Genomic DNA, 18,340 nt, shown 5'->3' with positions numbered 1-18,340 from the left:
CAGTGGGGGAATGCACTGTAGATTAAAACTATACATCTGGCAAAAAGGCTTTAACTGTAGCTCAAAAGTATTTGTCAAGAGGAAGAAAAAACAGAGAGTCCTCCCAGGCCTACTGTGCACCCTGAGGGCCTCATGAATGCCTTTGTTTTTGGCTTGGAGGGCACGTGCTCCTGGGATTTGAATCTTAAGAGGTTGAGGTTTTGAACTATTCAAGAGTTTCTTTACAATACTCATATGTTTTTTTTTTTCTTCTCTCCCTCCCATGGTGTTTTTCTCCAGTTATTCAGATGGCTGCTTTTAGGAAGGTGCTTCGACTTCACCCTCTCCTGAAATGCACTTTCTTCCTAAGCTCTGTTGAGACTGATCTCTATCTTGAAGGGTTTTCGTGTTCCTGGGTTACATGAGACGACATACGTGCCTTTTGCTTACACCTGCTGCTTCCCTTTAGGTTATCCTCTTCACGCCCCCGAAGCCTACTTTCCTTATTTCAAAAAGCATAACGTGACGGCGGTCGTGAGGCTGAACAAAAAGATCTACGAGGCGAAGCGCTTCACGGATGCGGGCTTCGAGCACTATGACCTCTTCTTCATCGACGGCAGCACTCCCAGCGACAACATCGTGCGGAGGTTCCTGAATATCTGCGAGAACACCGAGGGGGCGATCGCCGTCCACTGCAAAGGTGCGAGCAAGGAGGCCTTGGTGGGCACCGGAAGGGGGTGAGACCAAAGGCAGCACAACAGGCGAAACAAAACCAGTTAGCTTCTTAGGAAACAAATGGGTTTGGTTTTAGAACACTGGAACCCCCGCCCCCCGCCCCAGCTCAGCTGGTAACAGGAGACCCCAGTTCGATTCCTGGGTTGGGAAGAACCCCTGGGGAAAGGGATAGGGTACCTACTCCAGTTTTCTTGGGCTTCCCTGGTGGCTCAGATGGTAAAGAATCCCCCTGCAATGCCAGACACCTGGGTTCAGTCCCTGGATTGGGAAGATCCCCTGTTGAAGGGCATGGCAACCCACTCCAGTATTCTTGCCTGGAGAAACTCCATGGACAGAGGAGCCTGGCGGCCTACAGTACATGGGGTTGCAGAGTTGGATACGACTGAGCGACTAAGCACACAGCATCCCTCCCCCCAGTAGTCTTTAGCTTCATGGAACCGAATGTCTTGCCTGCCCATTGCTAGGGAGCGGTAGTGTACCTGGCTCATCGCTAGCTTCCTTGCCACAGGTGTGTTACTACCTCTGAATGACTGAAAGACTTGTGTAAATGCATCTCTGGCCTCCAGGAGAGGGTACTTTGGGACAGGAGTCGCCAGATTTGCAAATAAAAATACAAGATGCCCGGTTAAGTTTGAATTTTAGATAAACAGCGAGTACTTTTTTTTTTTTAGCATGTCTCAAATATTGCACCAAACATATATTCTGTATTTTACCTGGAAACCATGTGTCAGCTACTCAGAAAATAGGAAATAACTTTTGCTTTAAGCCTAGTTGTTGGGCTTTGCGGAGGCTCGCATTGTAGATTTTCCAGCACGGTGGAAGGTATTTTACTGGGGTCTTTGGTTTCAGCGAGGAGAAACTGCTTGGCCATCAAAGGCGGAGCCTCTCGTTGCTCACATGCGGCTTTTCGTACTGCCGCTGGGTGGTGCTGTTCTCCGGGGTTGCGTCTGAGAAGTCGGTTTCTGTGGCGTTTTATGCAAATTGTCTAGTAGGTGTTGGGGATTGTACTGTTCTTTTCCTGTGCTTGTGCTGCTGTAACTGACTTATTCAGACGAGCATGGCCTTGGTTCTGACAGAAATTAAAATACCGTTTTGTAGGCCCTTGTTTCTATGTTTAAGAGTTGAGTAGGTGGAGGTACTTTGCTGAAAATGTGAGCAGCAACTGAAAGCTGCATTTTGAGAGAGGCTGGGCGATGGAAACTGCATGTGGCCCCTGGTTCAGCTGCGGGCTCCTCGGTTGGGTCAGGCTTCGTCCACGAGAACACAAAGCCCCCGACTGGCTGGACTTGCTGTCTCCCGGGTGGTGGGGGAGTGGGAGGGTGGATCTGCTAGGAAGGTGTCTCTAGACTGGTGCTTTCCGTTCTGCCCAGGTCACGGCGGGGTGGCTGTGCTCTGGCTTTCCCCCGTGTGATCCCTGTGCACCTGGCTCTGCCTCTCTATCTCATTTTGTTAAAGATTGCCTAGGCCCAAGGAAAAGCCTGCATTTCTCATGCCATTGGCCAGCTTTAGTATGCACAGGGTGCGCATCCGCCAATGTGACTGGAAGGGACTTGAGCATCTGCACATTTTAGAATCCACGGGGATTCCAGAACCAGCCCCTCGCGGATACCAGGAGACCACTGAATGTCAAGTGTCGGTGGAACTCGAAAGCTAATGAGAATATGGCAGTTGCTAACACTAATAAAGCTAGAGGTGGTGATGGAATTCCAGTTGAGCTCTTTCAAATCCTAAAAGACGATGCTATGAAAGTGCTGCACTCAATATGCCAGCAAATTTGGAAAACTCGAGCAGTGGCCACAGGACTGGAAAAGGTCAGTTTTCATTCCAACCCCAAAGAAAGGCAATGCCAAAGAATGCTCAAACTACCACACAATTGCACTCATCTCACACGCTAGTAAAGTAATGCTCAAAATTCTCCAAGCCAGGCTTCAGCAATACGTGAACTGTGAACTTCCAGATGTTCCAGCTGGTTTTAGAAAAGGCAGAGGAACCAGAGATCAAATTGCCAACATCCGCTGGATCATCGAAAAAGCAAGAGTTCCAGAAAAATATCTATTTCTGCTTTATTGATTACGCCAAAGCCTTTGACTGTATGGATCACAATAAACTGTGGAAAATTCTGAAAGAGATGGGAATACCAGACCACCTGACCTGCCTCTTGAGAAACCTATATGCAGGTCAGGAAGCAATAGTTAGAATTGGACAGGGAACAACAGACTGGTTCCAAATAAGAAAAGGAGTACATCAAGGCTGTATATTGTCACCCTGCTTATTTAACTTCTATGCAGAGTACATCATGAGAAACACTGGGCTGGAAGAAGCACAAGCTGGAATCAAGATTGCCGGGAGAAATATCAATAACCTCAGATATGCAGATGACACCACCCTTATGGCAGAAAGTGAAGAGGAACTAAAAAGCCTCTTGATGAAAGTGAAAGAGGAGTGAAAAAGTTGGCTTAAAGTTCAGCATTCAGAAAACGAAAATCATGGCATCTGGTCCCATCACTTCATGGGAAATAGATGGGGAAACAGTGGAAACAGTGTCAGACTTTATATTTTGGGCTCCAAAATCACTGCAGATGGTGACTGCAGCCATGAAATTAAAAGACGCTTACTCCTTGGAAGGAAAGTTATGACCAACCTAGATAGCATATTGAAAAGCAGAGACATTACTTTGCCAACAAAGGCCCATCTAGTCAAGGCTATGGTTTTTCCAGTGGTCATGTATGGATGTGAGAGTTGGACTGTGAAGAAAGCTGAGCGCCAAAGAATTGATGCTTTTGAACTGTGGTGTTGGAGAAGACTCTTGAGAGTCCCTTGGACTGCAAGGAGATCCAGTCAGTCCATTCTAAAGGAGATCAGTCCTGGGTGTTCTTTGGAAGGAATGATGCTGAAGCTGAAACTCCAATACTTTGGCCACCTCATGTGAAGAGTTGACTCATTGGAAAAGACTCTGATGCTGGGAGGGATTGGGGGCAGGAGGAGAAGGGGATGACAGAGGATGAGATGGCTGGATGGCATCACTGACTCGATGGACGTGAGTCTGAGTGAACTCTGGGAGTTGGTGATGGACAGGGAGGCCTGGTGTGCTACAATTCATGGGGTCGCAAAGAGTCGGACACGACTGAGCAACTGAACTGAACTGAATGTTTAGTAGGAGCTATTCACATGCTCTCTTTCAAAGCTTTTGTGTCATAAAAAGCAGTATTTCTTATGGCATTAATTTGTCCTTATTTCCTAATCAGTTAGTTTTTTGGTTGCCAAGGCATGTAGTTTCTCTGCCTGTCATGTCTTGGTGGTTTAGTCACTAAGTCATGTCCAACTCTTGTGACCCTGTGGACTGTAGCCTGTCAGGCTCCTCTGTCCATGGGATTCTCCAGGCAAGAATACTGGAGTGGGTTGCCATTTCCTTCTCCAGGGGATCTTCCTGACCCAGGAATCGAACCCAGGTCTCCTGCACTGCAGGCAGATGATTTACCAACTGCTATGTCATGTCTTGGATTGACAAATTCAGGGGAGGAGAAATGCAAAGCTTTCATTAAAACTCAGCATATCTCTTGATGTTATTCCTCACCTAACAAACGTTGGGAAAATAAGATGCTCTGGTGTTAAACATTCTTTTTACAGGTATTCTCTCTATTATATTCTTGAGCTGTAATTGTTGCCCTTGTAAGGAATATTTTAAGAAATACATATATTTTATATTGCAGGGTTTTAAAAAAATATTTTAATCAGAACCTTTAGCATTGAATTCAGTTCTTATATATGAAGGTCACATTTACAGGCGGTGATATTTTTTTGAGAGTTATTACATTTACTTCCACTTGTACACACATGCAGGATTCTTTCCCAAGGATTACACCTTTGATTTAATTACAGCTGTAATGCTTTTAATAGCATAATTAGCTACTATAGGCCTGTTAATTATTTTGACATCTGCCCTAATTAAGTCAGTTTAATTTCCTGGGAATTACAACAGCACAGAGCATTTTAATTGAATTCTAAGGAGGAGGGAGAGAGACTTATCCGATGTCAAATGAACTTTGGTAGCTGCTGAAAAGAGAATGACTATTTCATGCCTCAATGTAAAGTGCTAAAAATAGAGATAAACTGGAAAGTAATTTTCTGGGAATGTGCAAAATCTCATAACGATTCAGTATCTGCAGCTTGCCTTCTGGTTGATAAAACGAAGGACCATGATTTTGTGAAGTTTTCCAGCACAGATAATCATTAAACAGTGGCAACATTGTGGTGTTCCGCTGTGTGATTTTTGATGATCTGTAGGGGTTTCAGAAAATGCCTGAAACTGTAAGGCAGTCAGCGTTTAACTTGGTATAAATAGAAGACTTTTCAACATCTTCTCTCCCTGTGCCAGGGAGCCCTTTAATTATGAATGCTTTAAAAAATTTGTTAAAGTTTTTATAGAAACTTAGTGAACTGTTCCTATTCTGTTGGGTTGTGGTAAGAGCTCCTGACTATTGAGTGCTAAGTAGGTTCTTTTTATAGATCTAAATTATAGACTCTTTAAAAGGGGGAAGCAACTTTTAGTTTTAGAGAAATTTGAAAAATTTCTGTGCCATCCTTTTCTTTTTGATTGTGAGTTTGTGTGATGAAGAGCCTAACCAAGGGAGCAGGTAGCCTCCTGCATGGGAGGGATACAGGGGGAGACAGGGCTATCTTGTAGAGAAGGCCATCTTCTCCCCAGGCTGAGACCCAGATTGGTGACTTGAAAAGGAGTACCCTGGAAACCGACTGGGCTTCCTGCCTCAGGCCGTCCAGCTGTATTCTATCAACATGATTACCTGAACAGTAGTCTTGTCAGATGTCTGAGGATTTAACAACTCTGCAGAAACCTAAAATATTTACTCTGGGCACAAACATGAAAGCCAATAAATCTTATATTAAAGGAAGAGAGTCCTGCTGAGACCGCGATTAAGCTTCGCTCTTTTCTAAAGAATGTTGATGTTTGGGGGCAAAATGTACTTCAGATGAAAACAGGACACACAGACATACACACACACAAACCTTATCTAATAGAATAGTGTAAACATAATTTTTAAAAAGGGAGAGTTAATGGGAAGGGAATGCCAGGCATCCATAAACTTGAGCTTGATTATAATTCCATTGATGTATCCTCAACCTCAGGTGATACTACCCTCAAGGGAGAAAAATTTGTTTTGGGGTGGTAAACAAATGTTTTCCTTTTTTATGCAAAGAACAGATTTATACACAGTACATATAGAAATATGCGATCTGTCTGTGACAGTAAATGTCATGGGGGACAATCAGGAGAAATAATGCCTAGAGAGGCTCTTGGCTGGGCAAAGATTGAGAAACACTGATTTAGAGACATACCTTTTTACATTTTCACATTTTTGAGACTAGGATGGATCTTAAAATGATTGCATATCATAGTTTAATTTTTCATAGTGGAACTTAAATAATGGTGTGTGTCACACCATTAGATGACATGATTTTTTTTGGCTGAAAAATTGTGTATTTCCAAATGGTGAGGAGATTAGAGAAGATTGGCTTTATTATTTGAAAAATGATAGGAAAAGCTACAAAAGGACTCTTCCTTTAGAGGTGGGGAGATTCTGAAACATATAAATGAAGCTGCCAACTTTTTCCTATTTCCTTTTCTAACTGCATGTTTTCACGGATGACATTGTACCAGTTTTCCAGGCTAAAAGTATCAGTTGCCTTTCACTTTCCGTGTGACCCAATCAAAATGTCTTTCTAACTCAGCTCTTCCTTGTTACCACTGTCTCTCTCTACCTCTGCCTGGCAGCCAGCCTTCCTGCTTCTCTCTCTGGCTTCCATCTCTGACCTTTCCCATCCCGGAGGTATGCTGCAGCCTCACCCAGCTGCTTTTATCATGTCAATTTCTTTGTCCCCAAATATATGATGGCTTTATTTAGGGCTTTTTGTTGGTTAAAGGAAAAATCAGATATTTATAGGATAATGGCTATATGTTTATTATTAATAGTTGATAAATCATGAATTCCTAAATGAGCTGAATTTTGCTCATTAGAGCCTCATCTACAAATATTTGAGGAATAATAGCACATATATCACAAGGTGTGACCTAATCAGTGAGCAGATGGAGCACTGTGCATCTGAATCTGGAGAATCCCGAATAACTCAACAGTCCTTGGTGTCTTCAGCCCACAATTGGTAAGCTGCTTCCCCTAAGTACAGGCTCCTCCACTTGACTCAGAGGTGCCCCTTAATCTGGCCCCTCCATACCTATCTGACCTTATTTTCCACTCAACACACACTGACACATTCTCCAGGCCATCTGGCTTTCACTCATTGGACCCTTTGCTGAAATTGTCTGCAGCCTTATTCTTTAGAGTCAGCTGAAGTCCTTGTCATCAATGACACATTCCTTGAAGACACCAACAACTCACACAGTCCCTTTCTCTGAGAGCCTAGCTTCAGTTTAAACCTAATTTCTTCACTTGTTGGTTATTCTTGTGTCTACAACTATTTGATAAAATATTGTGGTCAAAAATTATATCCTTTACTTGCTTATCTTCTTAACCTCTGAGCAAAGCCCTGACATGGGTAGCTGGTAGACGATCAGTCAGTAAACATTTGACCAACTGAATCAAATGTTTGAAAACAAAGACAGAGCCACTTTGTCATTCTATAAGAAAAAGAGTATATGATAGCAAGAGATTAAGTAGTGGAAAAATAACTCAGCGTAGTGCCTTACTCATAAGTGTTACTTAAATAAAAGTTTATAGTGCTGAGTTTAACTCCAAGAAGCCAGATATGGAAAGATTTAGAAAATAGTTATAAATAAGCATTAGTGGCTCAGTGCTGTATATCTCAAGAGAGGAGCATCCTGCTTGTCTTCATGTTTCTGGCCCCAGCATCTGTCACAGTGTCTCATACTCAGTGTTCTTAGTATTTGTAGAATGGAGTGACTGAGCAGATGAGCCAAAAGTGGAAAGAACTCTGGAGGATAGCAGGATCCCCAGGGAATTTTAGTCTGGAATTCCATAGTCATTTGTTATGCTAATATGAGTGAATTGATTAGTATGTTGGGCCTCAGTTCTGGTGTATGAACAGCAGTCACCGTATTTGAAGTCTTTATAGTTTGATCACATTTTTGAGTATTTTGGGGAAGGGGGAAGCCAGTGTAGATTTAAAAGAATTGTTTAAAATGCAAAGTCCTATCACTTTTATTTCTCTGGAGAGAGGGAAAAAATAGCACAATTTGTGAAAACACTTTGAAGAATGTTTTGATCATGATAGTAACCAGTACTTCTTTGACAATCATTTCTAATTGTATTGATTTCTCCTACATAACAGAAATTGGGTTTGACATAAGGAAAATATCCTGACACAAAAGCTTTTGAAAAATGCCAGAGCCTCAGGAAATGAAACTTGAGCACTTCTGTTGGCTTGGTTCTTTCTCACTGGAGTGCATGCTCTACGAGGGCGGTGACGATGTGTATTTTATTCATCACCTTATCCCCGGCTTCTAGCACAGCACCTGGCAGGTAGTAGCTGCTCCATCAGTGCATGTTGGCTGAGGAAATAATGAAATCCTGGTCTCTGAAAGAGTTACAAAGAAGTTAGGACAACCTAGTGGAAATAGTATTGAAACAGTCCTGGGCTTGGCAGCTAGTGAGGTCAGATGATGCTTATGGTATTGTCCTATTTGATTCTAGAATTCCTTATTCTACAATAAATTAAAAAAAACCTCACCATTTAAATAGGTCTAAAAAATGACCATGATAATATAATCAGTTACACTTACTGACTCAGCATCACATACACACAAACTGTTAACTGAGGGTTCATCTCCACCTGGACTGGAACTAAGGAGCGTGGAGACACGCCTGACAGCTGATATTTTGCAAGTGCTTGTCTGGAACCAGCATTGCCTTAACATTCACAAAGGCAGTCATTCTCAAAGGTCCTCGGGAGTTGAACTGTCCATAATTTTCAAGACCTTTGCTCTTTTATATAGATATATTTATATTTCCATATGTTTATTTTGATCATATGATCTGTGTTTTTTCTTGAGTTAGAATTATTATTTAGCCCCTGATCATGTAAAAAGCATTACATTATTGCCTGGGTTTAAACATCTTGCATTGTATTTCATACCATGGCAATTTCTGGACACGGTATGATTTCAGTATGTTTGTGGATGTATTTCCTGAATTTTGTATTTCTTGTTCTTTTCCCCTCTCCTGCAGCTGGTCTTGGAAGAACGGGGACCTTGATAGCCTGTTATGTCATGAAACACTACAGGTTTACACATGCAGAAATAATTGCTTGGATCAGAATCTGCCGGCCCGGCTCTATTATAGGACCCCAGCAACACTTCCTGGAAGAGTAAGTACATTGTCTCCGTTATTACATGGTGTCCTTGTTCCTGATTATTTCTGCCTCTTGCTGCCCAGTTGTGGACCCTGTCAAGCCTGTGGCTGTGAAATGGCTGCAATGTTAGAGAAGGCTGAGCCTTAGTCTAATGGAACATTGTTGATTTGACAGCTAATGCATTCTAACTTTGTACCTTTTATATCTCTTAGATCAGGTGAGAGTGAGAAGAAAATCACAGAGCTATCTCTGCCTACCTCTTTTCTGTCATTTTCTATGTGTGATCTGGCTACAGTGCAATTTTCGTATATCATCCCACTTGGCACTTTTCATTCTTTTGTTTGCATGTCTAAAAGCAGAATGAGAAAAAAACACGACCAAGGTCACTCAGTGATTTCAGCGACATTGCTGCTCCCCTGACAACTGACTACCCTGTTCATGGAGCTGCAACTTACGAGTGACCAAGGAGGAAAGGAAGAGAACTGGGATTTAGTCCTGGCTGTACCACTAACTAGCTTTATGACTATTATTTAGAAGAATACTTATAAATTCCTCCTTTGATTTGTTCACTCATTCATTAACTATTTGTCAAACCCCAGCCTGCAAGGAGAAGTTTAACCTGTATGGGTACACCCCTTTCTAGTTTCCCTTTACAGGTTCAGAAATTACCATTAATTTACCCATTAATAAAATGAGATAAAATTAGTACGAGCTAATTTAGGTCCAACTCTAAAATATTATCAATTCGTGTCTTATACTGAAATTTCATTTTTTCCTTTTCTAGGATGGATTTATTTGCAATAGCATTCTTTTTCAGATAATTCCTTTCCCATTTAAATCATTTTATGTTGCTGAGAAACAAATGATCATGAATTGCATAGAAATATGCTGTAAGTAAACTACAAGCATTCAAATGGTTAAAAGAATTTGAGCTGGCTGAGGAGTTACCTAAGCTGCCAATCCCAGAGGGAATAAGTGATAGGAAAATAAATGCTGAAACACGTGCAGTTATACCTTAGCCTAAAAGAACGAGGTGTTACCATCTTTCTAAATTCCATATATATGCGTTAGTATATGGTATTGGTGTTTTTTTTCTGGCTTACTTCACTCTGTATAATAGGCTCCAGTTTCATCCACCTCATTAGAACTGATTCAAATGTATTCTTTTTAATGGCTGAGTAATACTCCATTGTGTATATGTACCACAGCTTTCTTATCCATTCATCTGCTGATGGACATCTAGGTTGCTTCCATGTCCTGGCTATTATAAACAGTGCTGCAATGAACACTGGGGTACACATGTCTCTTTCAATTCTGGTTTCCTCAGTGTGTATGCCCAGCAGTGGGATTGCTAGATCATAAGGCAGTTCTATTTCCAGTTTTTTAAGGAATCTCCACACTGTTCTCCATAGTGGCTGTACTAGTTTGCATTCCCACCAACAGTGTAAGAGAGTTCCCTTTTCTCCACACCCTCTCCAGCATTTATTGCTTGTGGACTTTTGGATCGCAGCCATTCTGACTGGCGTGAAATGGTACCTCATAGTGGTGCACTGGGACGACCCAGAGGGATGGTATGGGGAGGGAGGAGGGTTCAGGATGGGGAACAAATGTATACCTGTGGCGGATTCATTTTGATATATGGCAAAACCAATACAATATTGTAAAGTTAAAAAATAAAATTAAATTTAAAAAAATATTTTAAAAAAATAAAAGAATGAGGTAGAAGTGTAATGAAGACACAAGGGAAGAATACTCAAGAACAGGACCATTAAGAAGACAACTTCTAGGTTGAATATCACGTGAGATATTAATACAAGTAAAAGAATTGTATTCTTTTCGTTTTCTTTTTGTCAGATTCCCTGCCAGTGATTTCCACTATTTTGCTTCCTGTGTGCCTACAGCAGGGGACTTGGTGCTGTATATCTGCCGGGGGCTTGTACTAATTACTTACTAAAGTTGAATAAATGGCCTTACAGTTAGAATACAAAAGACATTCCTAAACCGGGATCTTGAGGCCATCTCTTAAAATCAGTGTTTGGAAGAATGATTGTATTTGGAAGACACAGTTTAGTGCGTTAGTGACATTCACGTATTCAACAGGTGCATGTTAGGTGCACACTCTCACCAGGCAGTGCTCCTGATTCTGAGGATGCAACAGTGAAGGTGACAGGCGGGGTCCCTTCCTCCCAGGGTGCTGGTATTTCTAGTGTAAGGAGCGCACAATAAACAAGTGTTACGTTTGGTTTCCAAGTGGCTCAGTGGTGAAGAATCCACCTGCCAATGCAGGAGACTCGAGTTTGATTTCTGGGTCAGGAAGATCCCCTGGAGGAGGAAATGGCAACCCACTCCAGTATTCTTGCCTGGGAAATCCCATGGACAGAGGAGCCTGACAGGGTACCGTCCACAGGGTCACAAAGAGTCAGACACAACTTAATGACTAAACAACAACAATGTGAATTGCATCTATCTTTTGAATGTAGAGCCAGGATGGTCATGATGTGCTATTATTTGTTCATATGACTGGATCTGGTATGCTAATGTTTATTAGCATATTCAGATTTCTGTGTCTGTACGTTTGAAGGACATTGGTGTGTGATTTTCTTTTCTTGTAATACTTTGGTTAAGTTTTGATATGGGGGTTATGCTGTCTTTGTAAAACAAGTTGTGAAGCATTTCCTTCCTTCTCTGTTTCCTACAAAGAATCTATGTATAAAGTAATATTATTAGATTTGAGGGGGTGGGATGGGAATGAGAGGGTCATTGGGAAATAAGGGCCTGCTTGATGTTGGATGGTCTGGAAGGGTTGATCATCTGGTATGACAAAGGTAAACCAGAATGTGAGCCATGATGGGTTTGGTTCTGAAAAGCTTTTAGAGCTCGATGGGTCATCAGTAGAGGCCTGAATGTATGAGCCATCTGATGACTTTCTACCCAGCAGTCTATAGGGTCTTGTAACCAAGGGAATGAGGAAGGTTCTCTACGGGCCACTTGCTTAGGTGGGCAGGAGGGGAGCATGAGTACTTAGGTAATCTCTGCTGCTCTGCAGGGCAGTGTTGTGGTCCACTGGGGAAGGGGAGGTGCTGGGCCACAGGGAGCCTGGGGGCTTAGGTGGCCAGACACTTCTGTTCAGTGCATTCCCTGACTGTTTCTAACTTCCTGCCGGGAAAGCTTATTTATCATACCTTTCTCCAGGCATTCTGTACACAACCTCAGGCCTTTTCCTAAGCTACATTTGGTGGCAGTAACAGTTTTTCTCTTACCTTTCTCATGCTGCTTGTACTAGTTGATAAAATTTACTTCCTCTATCATGTATAAATCATTAGAAGTGAGGGAAAGAGTTCATTTATGATTCTACTTTCTTTTAACAAGTTTCTCTAAGTTCCTAATGATGGAACTTTAAAATAATTTTCCATCCTGAACATGACTGTTACAATTTTCTGTTGATTTTAAGTTTTTTTCCAGTGGCCTTTAACATATCTGTCCATGTCATCCTTGACCCAGTTTACAGAGGTCCCTCCTTTCTTCCCTCATTTCCTTTATTCCTTCCTTCCTGCAACAACTGTTGATAATTGTTGAAAGCCACTGTTTGGCAGTATTCTTTGCACTTGGGGTGTTGCAGTAAAAGAGTAATTTCTGACCTATGGAGATGGAAGAAAAAGAATGAGAGGGAGGGGAGGAAGAAGAAAGCAGTGGTGGAGGCAGGGGGAAGTTGATTTGTTGTGTGGTTAATAAACAAATGTATCAATTATATGGGCTTCCCAGGTGGTGCTAGTGGTAAAGAATCCACCTGCCAATGCAGGAGATGCAAGAGACCCAGTTCCATTCCTGGGTGAGGAAGACATCCGGGAAGAGGGCATGGCAACCCACTCCAGTATTCTTGCCTGCGAAATTCCATGGGTAGAGAAGCCTGGCAGGCTACAGTCCATGGGGCCACAAAGGGTCAGACACGACTGAGCGATTGTAGTTTCTCTGACCATGATAGGTGTGATATAGAAAAATGAAGCAAAGAATAGCAGAAAGCAGAGAAGGCAGTTTTAAATAATGTGGTAGCGGTGGGATGCATTGAAGGCTTTTGAGCAAAGGCCTCGAAGAAGTGAGAGAGTAAATGGTGGATGTTCTCAAGAAAAGGGTTTCCCTCCAAGGGAACAGCTGCTAAGGCTCTGAGCTGGACTGTTTCACAGGCCATCATGGCTTATGGGGCCAGGAGGAAGAGGTTAGAATATACATTCTGCTAGGCCTTTGTAGGAGTCTGACTTTTCTTTGGGTGAGGTGCAAAGTCATCAGAGGGGATCTTCCCTGGTAAAGAATTGGGCTTGCAAAGCAGGGGACGCAGGTTTGATCTTGGTTGGAGAACTACAATCCCACATGCAGTGGAGCAACGAAGCCCACACACCTTAAGTAACACTTGACACAAACAAATAAGTATTAAAAAAAAAAAATCACCACCCTTAACTGCTATGTTAAAAAAAGGCAGAGGATTTTTGAGCAGAGGAGTGATGCAATCTGACTACAATAGGCACACACACATACAGATACTTTTTTAATTAACAATTTTATTTTGGGATAATTATACATTAACATGCAGTTGTAAAAAATGACAGAAAACTCCTATGTACCTTTTACCCATTTTCTTAGTGCTACCATTTTACAAAGCTCTAATATATCAAAATCAGGATATTGACATTGGTACAGTTAAGATATAGATACAGTTAACATTCCCATCACTGCAAGAATCCCTCATGTTGCCTTTTTATAGCTACTCTCCCTTCCTTCCTGCCCACATCCCCTCCTTGACTCCTGACAACTGCCAATCTGCTCTTCCTTTACATATTGTCATCTCAAGAATGTTATATATATGGAATCATAGAGCATGTAACCTTTTGGACTTGGTGTTTTTCACTCAGTATGATTCTCTGGAGATTCCTCCAGATTGTTGCATGTATCAATAATTGTTCTTTTTAGTGGCTGAGTAGCATTCCAAGGCGGAGAAGGCAATGGCAACCCACTCCAGTACTCTTGCCTGGAAAATCCCATGGACAGAGGAGCCTGGTAGGCTGCAGTCCATGGGGTCGCGAAGAGTCGGATACGACTGAGCGACCTCACTTTCACTTTTCACTTTCATGCATTGGAGAAGGAAATGGCAACCCACTCCAGTGTTCTTGCCCGGAGAATCCCAGGGACAGGGGAGCCTGGTGGGCTGCCGTCTATGGGATCACAGAGAGTCGGACACGACTGAAGCGACTTAGCAGCAGCAGCAGCAGCAGCAGCAGCATTCCAAGGAAGGAATGTTCTACTGTTTGTTAACCATTTACCTGTTGAAGGACAACTGAACTGTTTCCAGTTTTCAGCTATTATGAATAAAGATGCCGTAAATTTTCATGTACAGCTTTGTTCAAACATAAGTTTTCATTTCTCCTGGCTAAGTGCCCAAGAGTACAGTTACTGGACTGTATGGTACCTGTTTACTTTTATAAGAAACTTGTCAAACTGTTTTCCAGTTTGGCTGTATCGTTTTGCATTTTCACCAGCAGTGTTTGAATGAATGAATTTCTTTTCATATTTGCGAGCATTTTCTTTTAGCCATTCTGATAGGTGTGTAATAATTGATCATTTTTCAGTTTGCATTAAAATTGTAATCGTCAGTAATAATGAACAACTTTCCACATACTTATTTGCCATCTTTATAATGTTTTGGTGAAGCATTTGTTCAAATCTGCCTATTCTTCATTTGTTTTCTTATTATTGAGTTTTGATAATTCTTTAATGTTCTGGGTGCTAGTCCTTTGTCTTATAAATGGTTTGCAAATATTTTCTCTCAGTCTGTAACTTGTCTTTTATATTCTAAATAGGATCTTTCACAGAGTAAAAGTTAAATTTTGATGAAGTCCAATTTATTAGTTTTTTCCTTTTTTTTAGCTCATGCTATTAGTACCAAATCTAAGATCTCTTTGATTAGGCATAGATCCCCTGAAGTTTATGACTCATTTTGAGTTAATTTTTGTGTAAGGTGTGAGACTCAGGTCAAGGTTCATTTTGGTTTTTGCCCATGGATTTCCAGTTATTCTGGCACCACTTGTTGAAAAGGTTACATTTTCTCCCTTAAATTGCTTTTACATCTCTGTTAAAAATTTCTTGTTGTTCAGTCGTAAGGCATGACCAACTCTTTGCGATCCCATGACTGCAGCACACCAGGCTTCCCTGTCGTTCACCATCTCCTAGAGCTTGCGCAAACTCATGTCCTTTGAGTTGGTGATGCCATCCAACCATTTCATCCTCTGTCACCCCCTTCTCCTCCTGCCCTCAATCTTTTCCAGTATCAAGGTCTTCAAAAATTAGATAGGCATATTTGTTTCTCTGTTCTGTTCCACTGATATATGTGTTCTTTATTCTGTTCCATTGATATATGTGTCTATTCTTCCTCCAGAACTGTACTCTGTTGATACTGTACTTATGTAGAGAGCCTTAACAGAAGAATGATTCCTCCCATTGTTCCTTCTTTAACAAAACTGTCTTAGCAATGCCAGTTCCTTTACTTTTCCATATAAATTTTAGAATAATCTTGTCCTTATCTATAAAGAAATCTTGTTGCAATTTTGATACAAATGTGTTAAATCTCTGTATCAGTTTTGGGAGAATTGACATCTTTACTGTTGTTGAGTCTGCCAATCCATAAACACAGTATTTATTTCTTCATTTATTTTTATCTTCTTTGATTTCTTTCATCAGCATTGTTTAGCTTTCATCATATAAGTTCAGTTTTGTTAGATTTACACCTAAGTATTTAATTTTGTTAAGTGATTATCAGTGACACCTTTTTTCATTTCAGATTCCATGTAATAATTGCCCACGTGTAGAAATGCAGTTCATTTTCTTTCTGTATTTATGTTGTATCCTGAAATTTAAGAGACAGAGAGAAGGAGAATACGTATGTCAATTCCTGGGGATTTTTTGCATAGACAAGTAGAAGGAGAATACGTATGTCAATTCCTGGGGATTTTTTGCATAGACAAGTGTGTCATCTACAAACAGGGAGAATTTTGTTTCCTTTCCAATTTCTATGTCTTTTACTGCTTTTTCTTCCCTTGGTGCACCACCTAGAAGTTGAATAATTGTGGTGAAAGCAGACATCCTTCCCTTGTTCCCAATCTTGATAGGGGGAAACATTTAGGCATTCGTGATGAAATCTTAGTTGGAGGTTTATCAAGTTGAGGAAGTTCCTCTTTATTTCTATATTTCTGAGAGTTCTTACAATGAGTGAGTGTTGAATTTTGTCAAATGCTTTTTCTGCATTGATTGATATGATCATGTGATTTTCTTCTTTAGCCTGTTAATATGGTCAATTACATTTAAAAAAATATTGAATGAGCCTTGCATCTCTGGAATAAACCTCATTTAATCTTGTAAGTGGGAACTTTGCAAATGTGATCAGGTAAAGGATCTCAAGGTGAAGAGATTATTCTGGTAGGTTGGGTGTAATCACAGGGACACAGGAGGAGTCAGACAAGAAGGTTATGTAATGATGGAAACAGATTAGATTGAAGCTGGAGGAAGGGGCCATACACCAAGGAGTATGGGCAGCTACTGATGGCTGAAAAACACAAGGAAACAGATTTTCCCTTCATAGTTTCCAGAATGAACCAACCCTGCCAACAATTTGACTTTAGCTCAAATGGCACAAGTGGTAAAGAATCTACCAGCCTGCCAGTGCAGGAGACAACAGAGATGAGGGTTCGATCCCTGGATCCGGAAGATCCCCTGGAGGAGAAAATGGCATGCACTCCATTATTCTTGCCTGGAGAATCCCATGGACAGAGAATGCTGTAGCCCGTGGGGTCTCAAGGAGTTGGACATGACCGAGCATGCACACACACATACACAGTGAAACTGATGATAGACTCCTGCCATCCAGAACTGTGTGAAAGCAAACATGTGTTCTTCTGAGCCACTGGGCTTGTGGTAATTTGTGATAGCAGCTTTGTGCAGACAAGAAACTAATCCATATGTGCACATTGTGTAAATGTGTGTAGATAGTAAATATGTACAGTGAGGTACATAGATCCCAAATGTGCACTCGTGTATTCCAGACTTCTCTTATTCATCATGTTTCTACTTTGGAATATTTGATGTAGTTGAGTCCCATGATTGACATGTTATTTAAGGAAGATTGGGCTGCAGCAATGTATAAGATGAATTTAATGGAGGGAGATTAGAGTCAGAGAGGCTAAAAAGGAGACTGCTAAAATCCAGCAGATGGGGACTTGTCAAAGGGGCTACAAGTTAGACTGAAGAGTTAGAGATGGGCACGAGAGCCTTTCAAGGAGATAAATCTCAAGCTTTGAGGACTGACTAATGATATGAGAGATGAAGAGCTTTGAAGTGTGACTAATGGTATGAGAAATGAAGAGTGTGATGTCAATGATGACGCAAAACCATGAATAAGTAACACGTTCATTAAGGAAGAAAGAAGAGGATTAAAAAGTTTTCTGATAGGTTTTCGCCTGTCAAAAATGACTGAACAAGTTAGAGGGATTGTATTCTTTCAGAAGTGAAAATTCCAATCAGTGCTTTTTAAGTAATGTTAATTCTAAATCTGTGACTTTATGAAAGCTATTTTCCACATTCTTCTAGTCCTTGAACTCCAAAATATGTCCAGGTGTTGATTTCTATGCCGTGAAGAAACCTTCCTCTCATGTCATCGGTGGTAAGAAAGATGTTTATTAGCATCCTTGTAGGCTGGTGAATTTATGTACTGGCAGATGAAGACATCTTTTTTGTTGTGGTCTGAAATTTTATATTTAAATTTTTTCTAGGATATAAGTAAAGCTATTTGCAAAACAACCATCAAGTGTTTTTCTTCTACTAAAAGCTCATGTTCTTAAGCTAAAAATAATATTCTGCACCCAAAATATGTCTTCTACCAAATATCCTCAAAGTTCTTAAAATGCTGCACAAACATGACTCTTATTACTAAGCCAGTCTAAACTCATCCTTCTCAGAGAGAGCCTGTAGAATATAGATAGTATATAGATGGGATCCGGAGAAGGCAATGGCACCCCACTCCAGTACTGTTGCCTGGAAAATCCCATGGACGGAGGAGCCTGGTAGGCTGCAGTCCATGGGGTCGCTAAAAGTTGGACACAACTGAGCAACTTTACTTTCACTTTTCACTTTCATGCATTGGAGAAGGAAATGGCAGCCCACTCCAGTGGTCTTGCCTGGAGAATCCCAGGGATGGAGAAGCCTGGTGGGCTGCCGTCTATGGGGTCGCACAGAGTCGGACACG

At 41.3% G+C, this 18,340-nt stretch overlaps 1 protein-coding gene across 8 annotated transcripts in view; it reads left to right on the top strand.

Moving 5' to 3' along the window:
- Nucleotides 1-18,340, top strand: part of CDC14A (cell division cycle 14A) — a 178,345-nt gene that overhangs the window by 128,040 nt on the left and 31,965 nt on the right. For all 8 annotated transcript variants that reach the window (XM_061411054.1, XM_061411049.1, XM_061411050.1 and 5 more), the window contains 2 exons: nucleotides 449-679; nucleotides 8,934-9,072. In XM_061411054.1, coding sequence (XP_061267038.1) covers nucleotides 449-679; nucleotides 8,934-9,072 — 370 coding nt within the window. The remainder of the gene's footprint in view (nucleotides 1-448; nucleotides 680-8,933; nucleotides 9,073-18,340) is intronic.

This window comes from Bos javanicus, chromosome 3 (genome assembly GCF_032452875.1).
Source record: "Bos javanicus breed banteng chromosome 3, ARS-OSU_banteng_1.0, whole genome shotgun sequence".
Classification (NCBI taxonomy): domain Eukaryota; kingdom Metazoa; phylum Chordata; class Mammalia; order Artiodactyla; family Bovidae; genus Bos; species Bos javanicus.
This window is presented reverse-complemented; position numbering and strand designations above follow the sequence as displayed.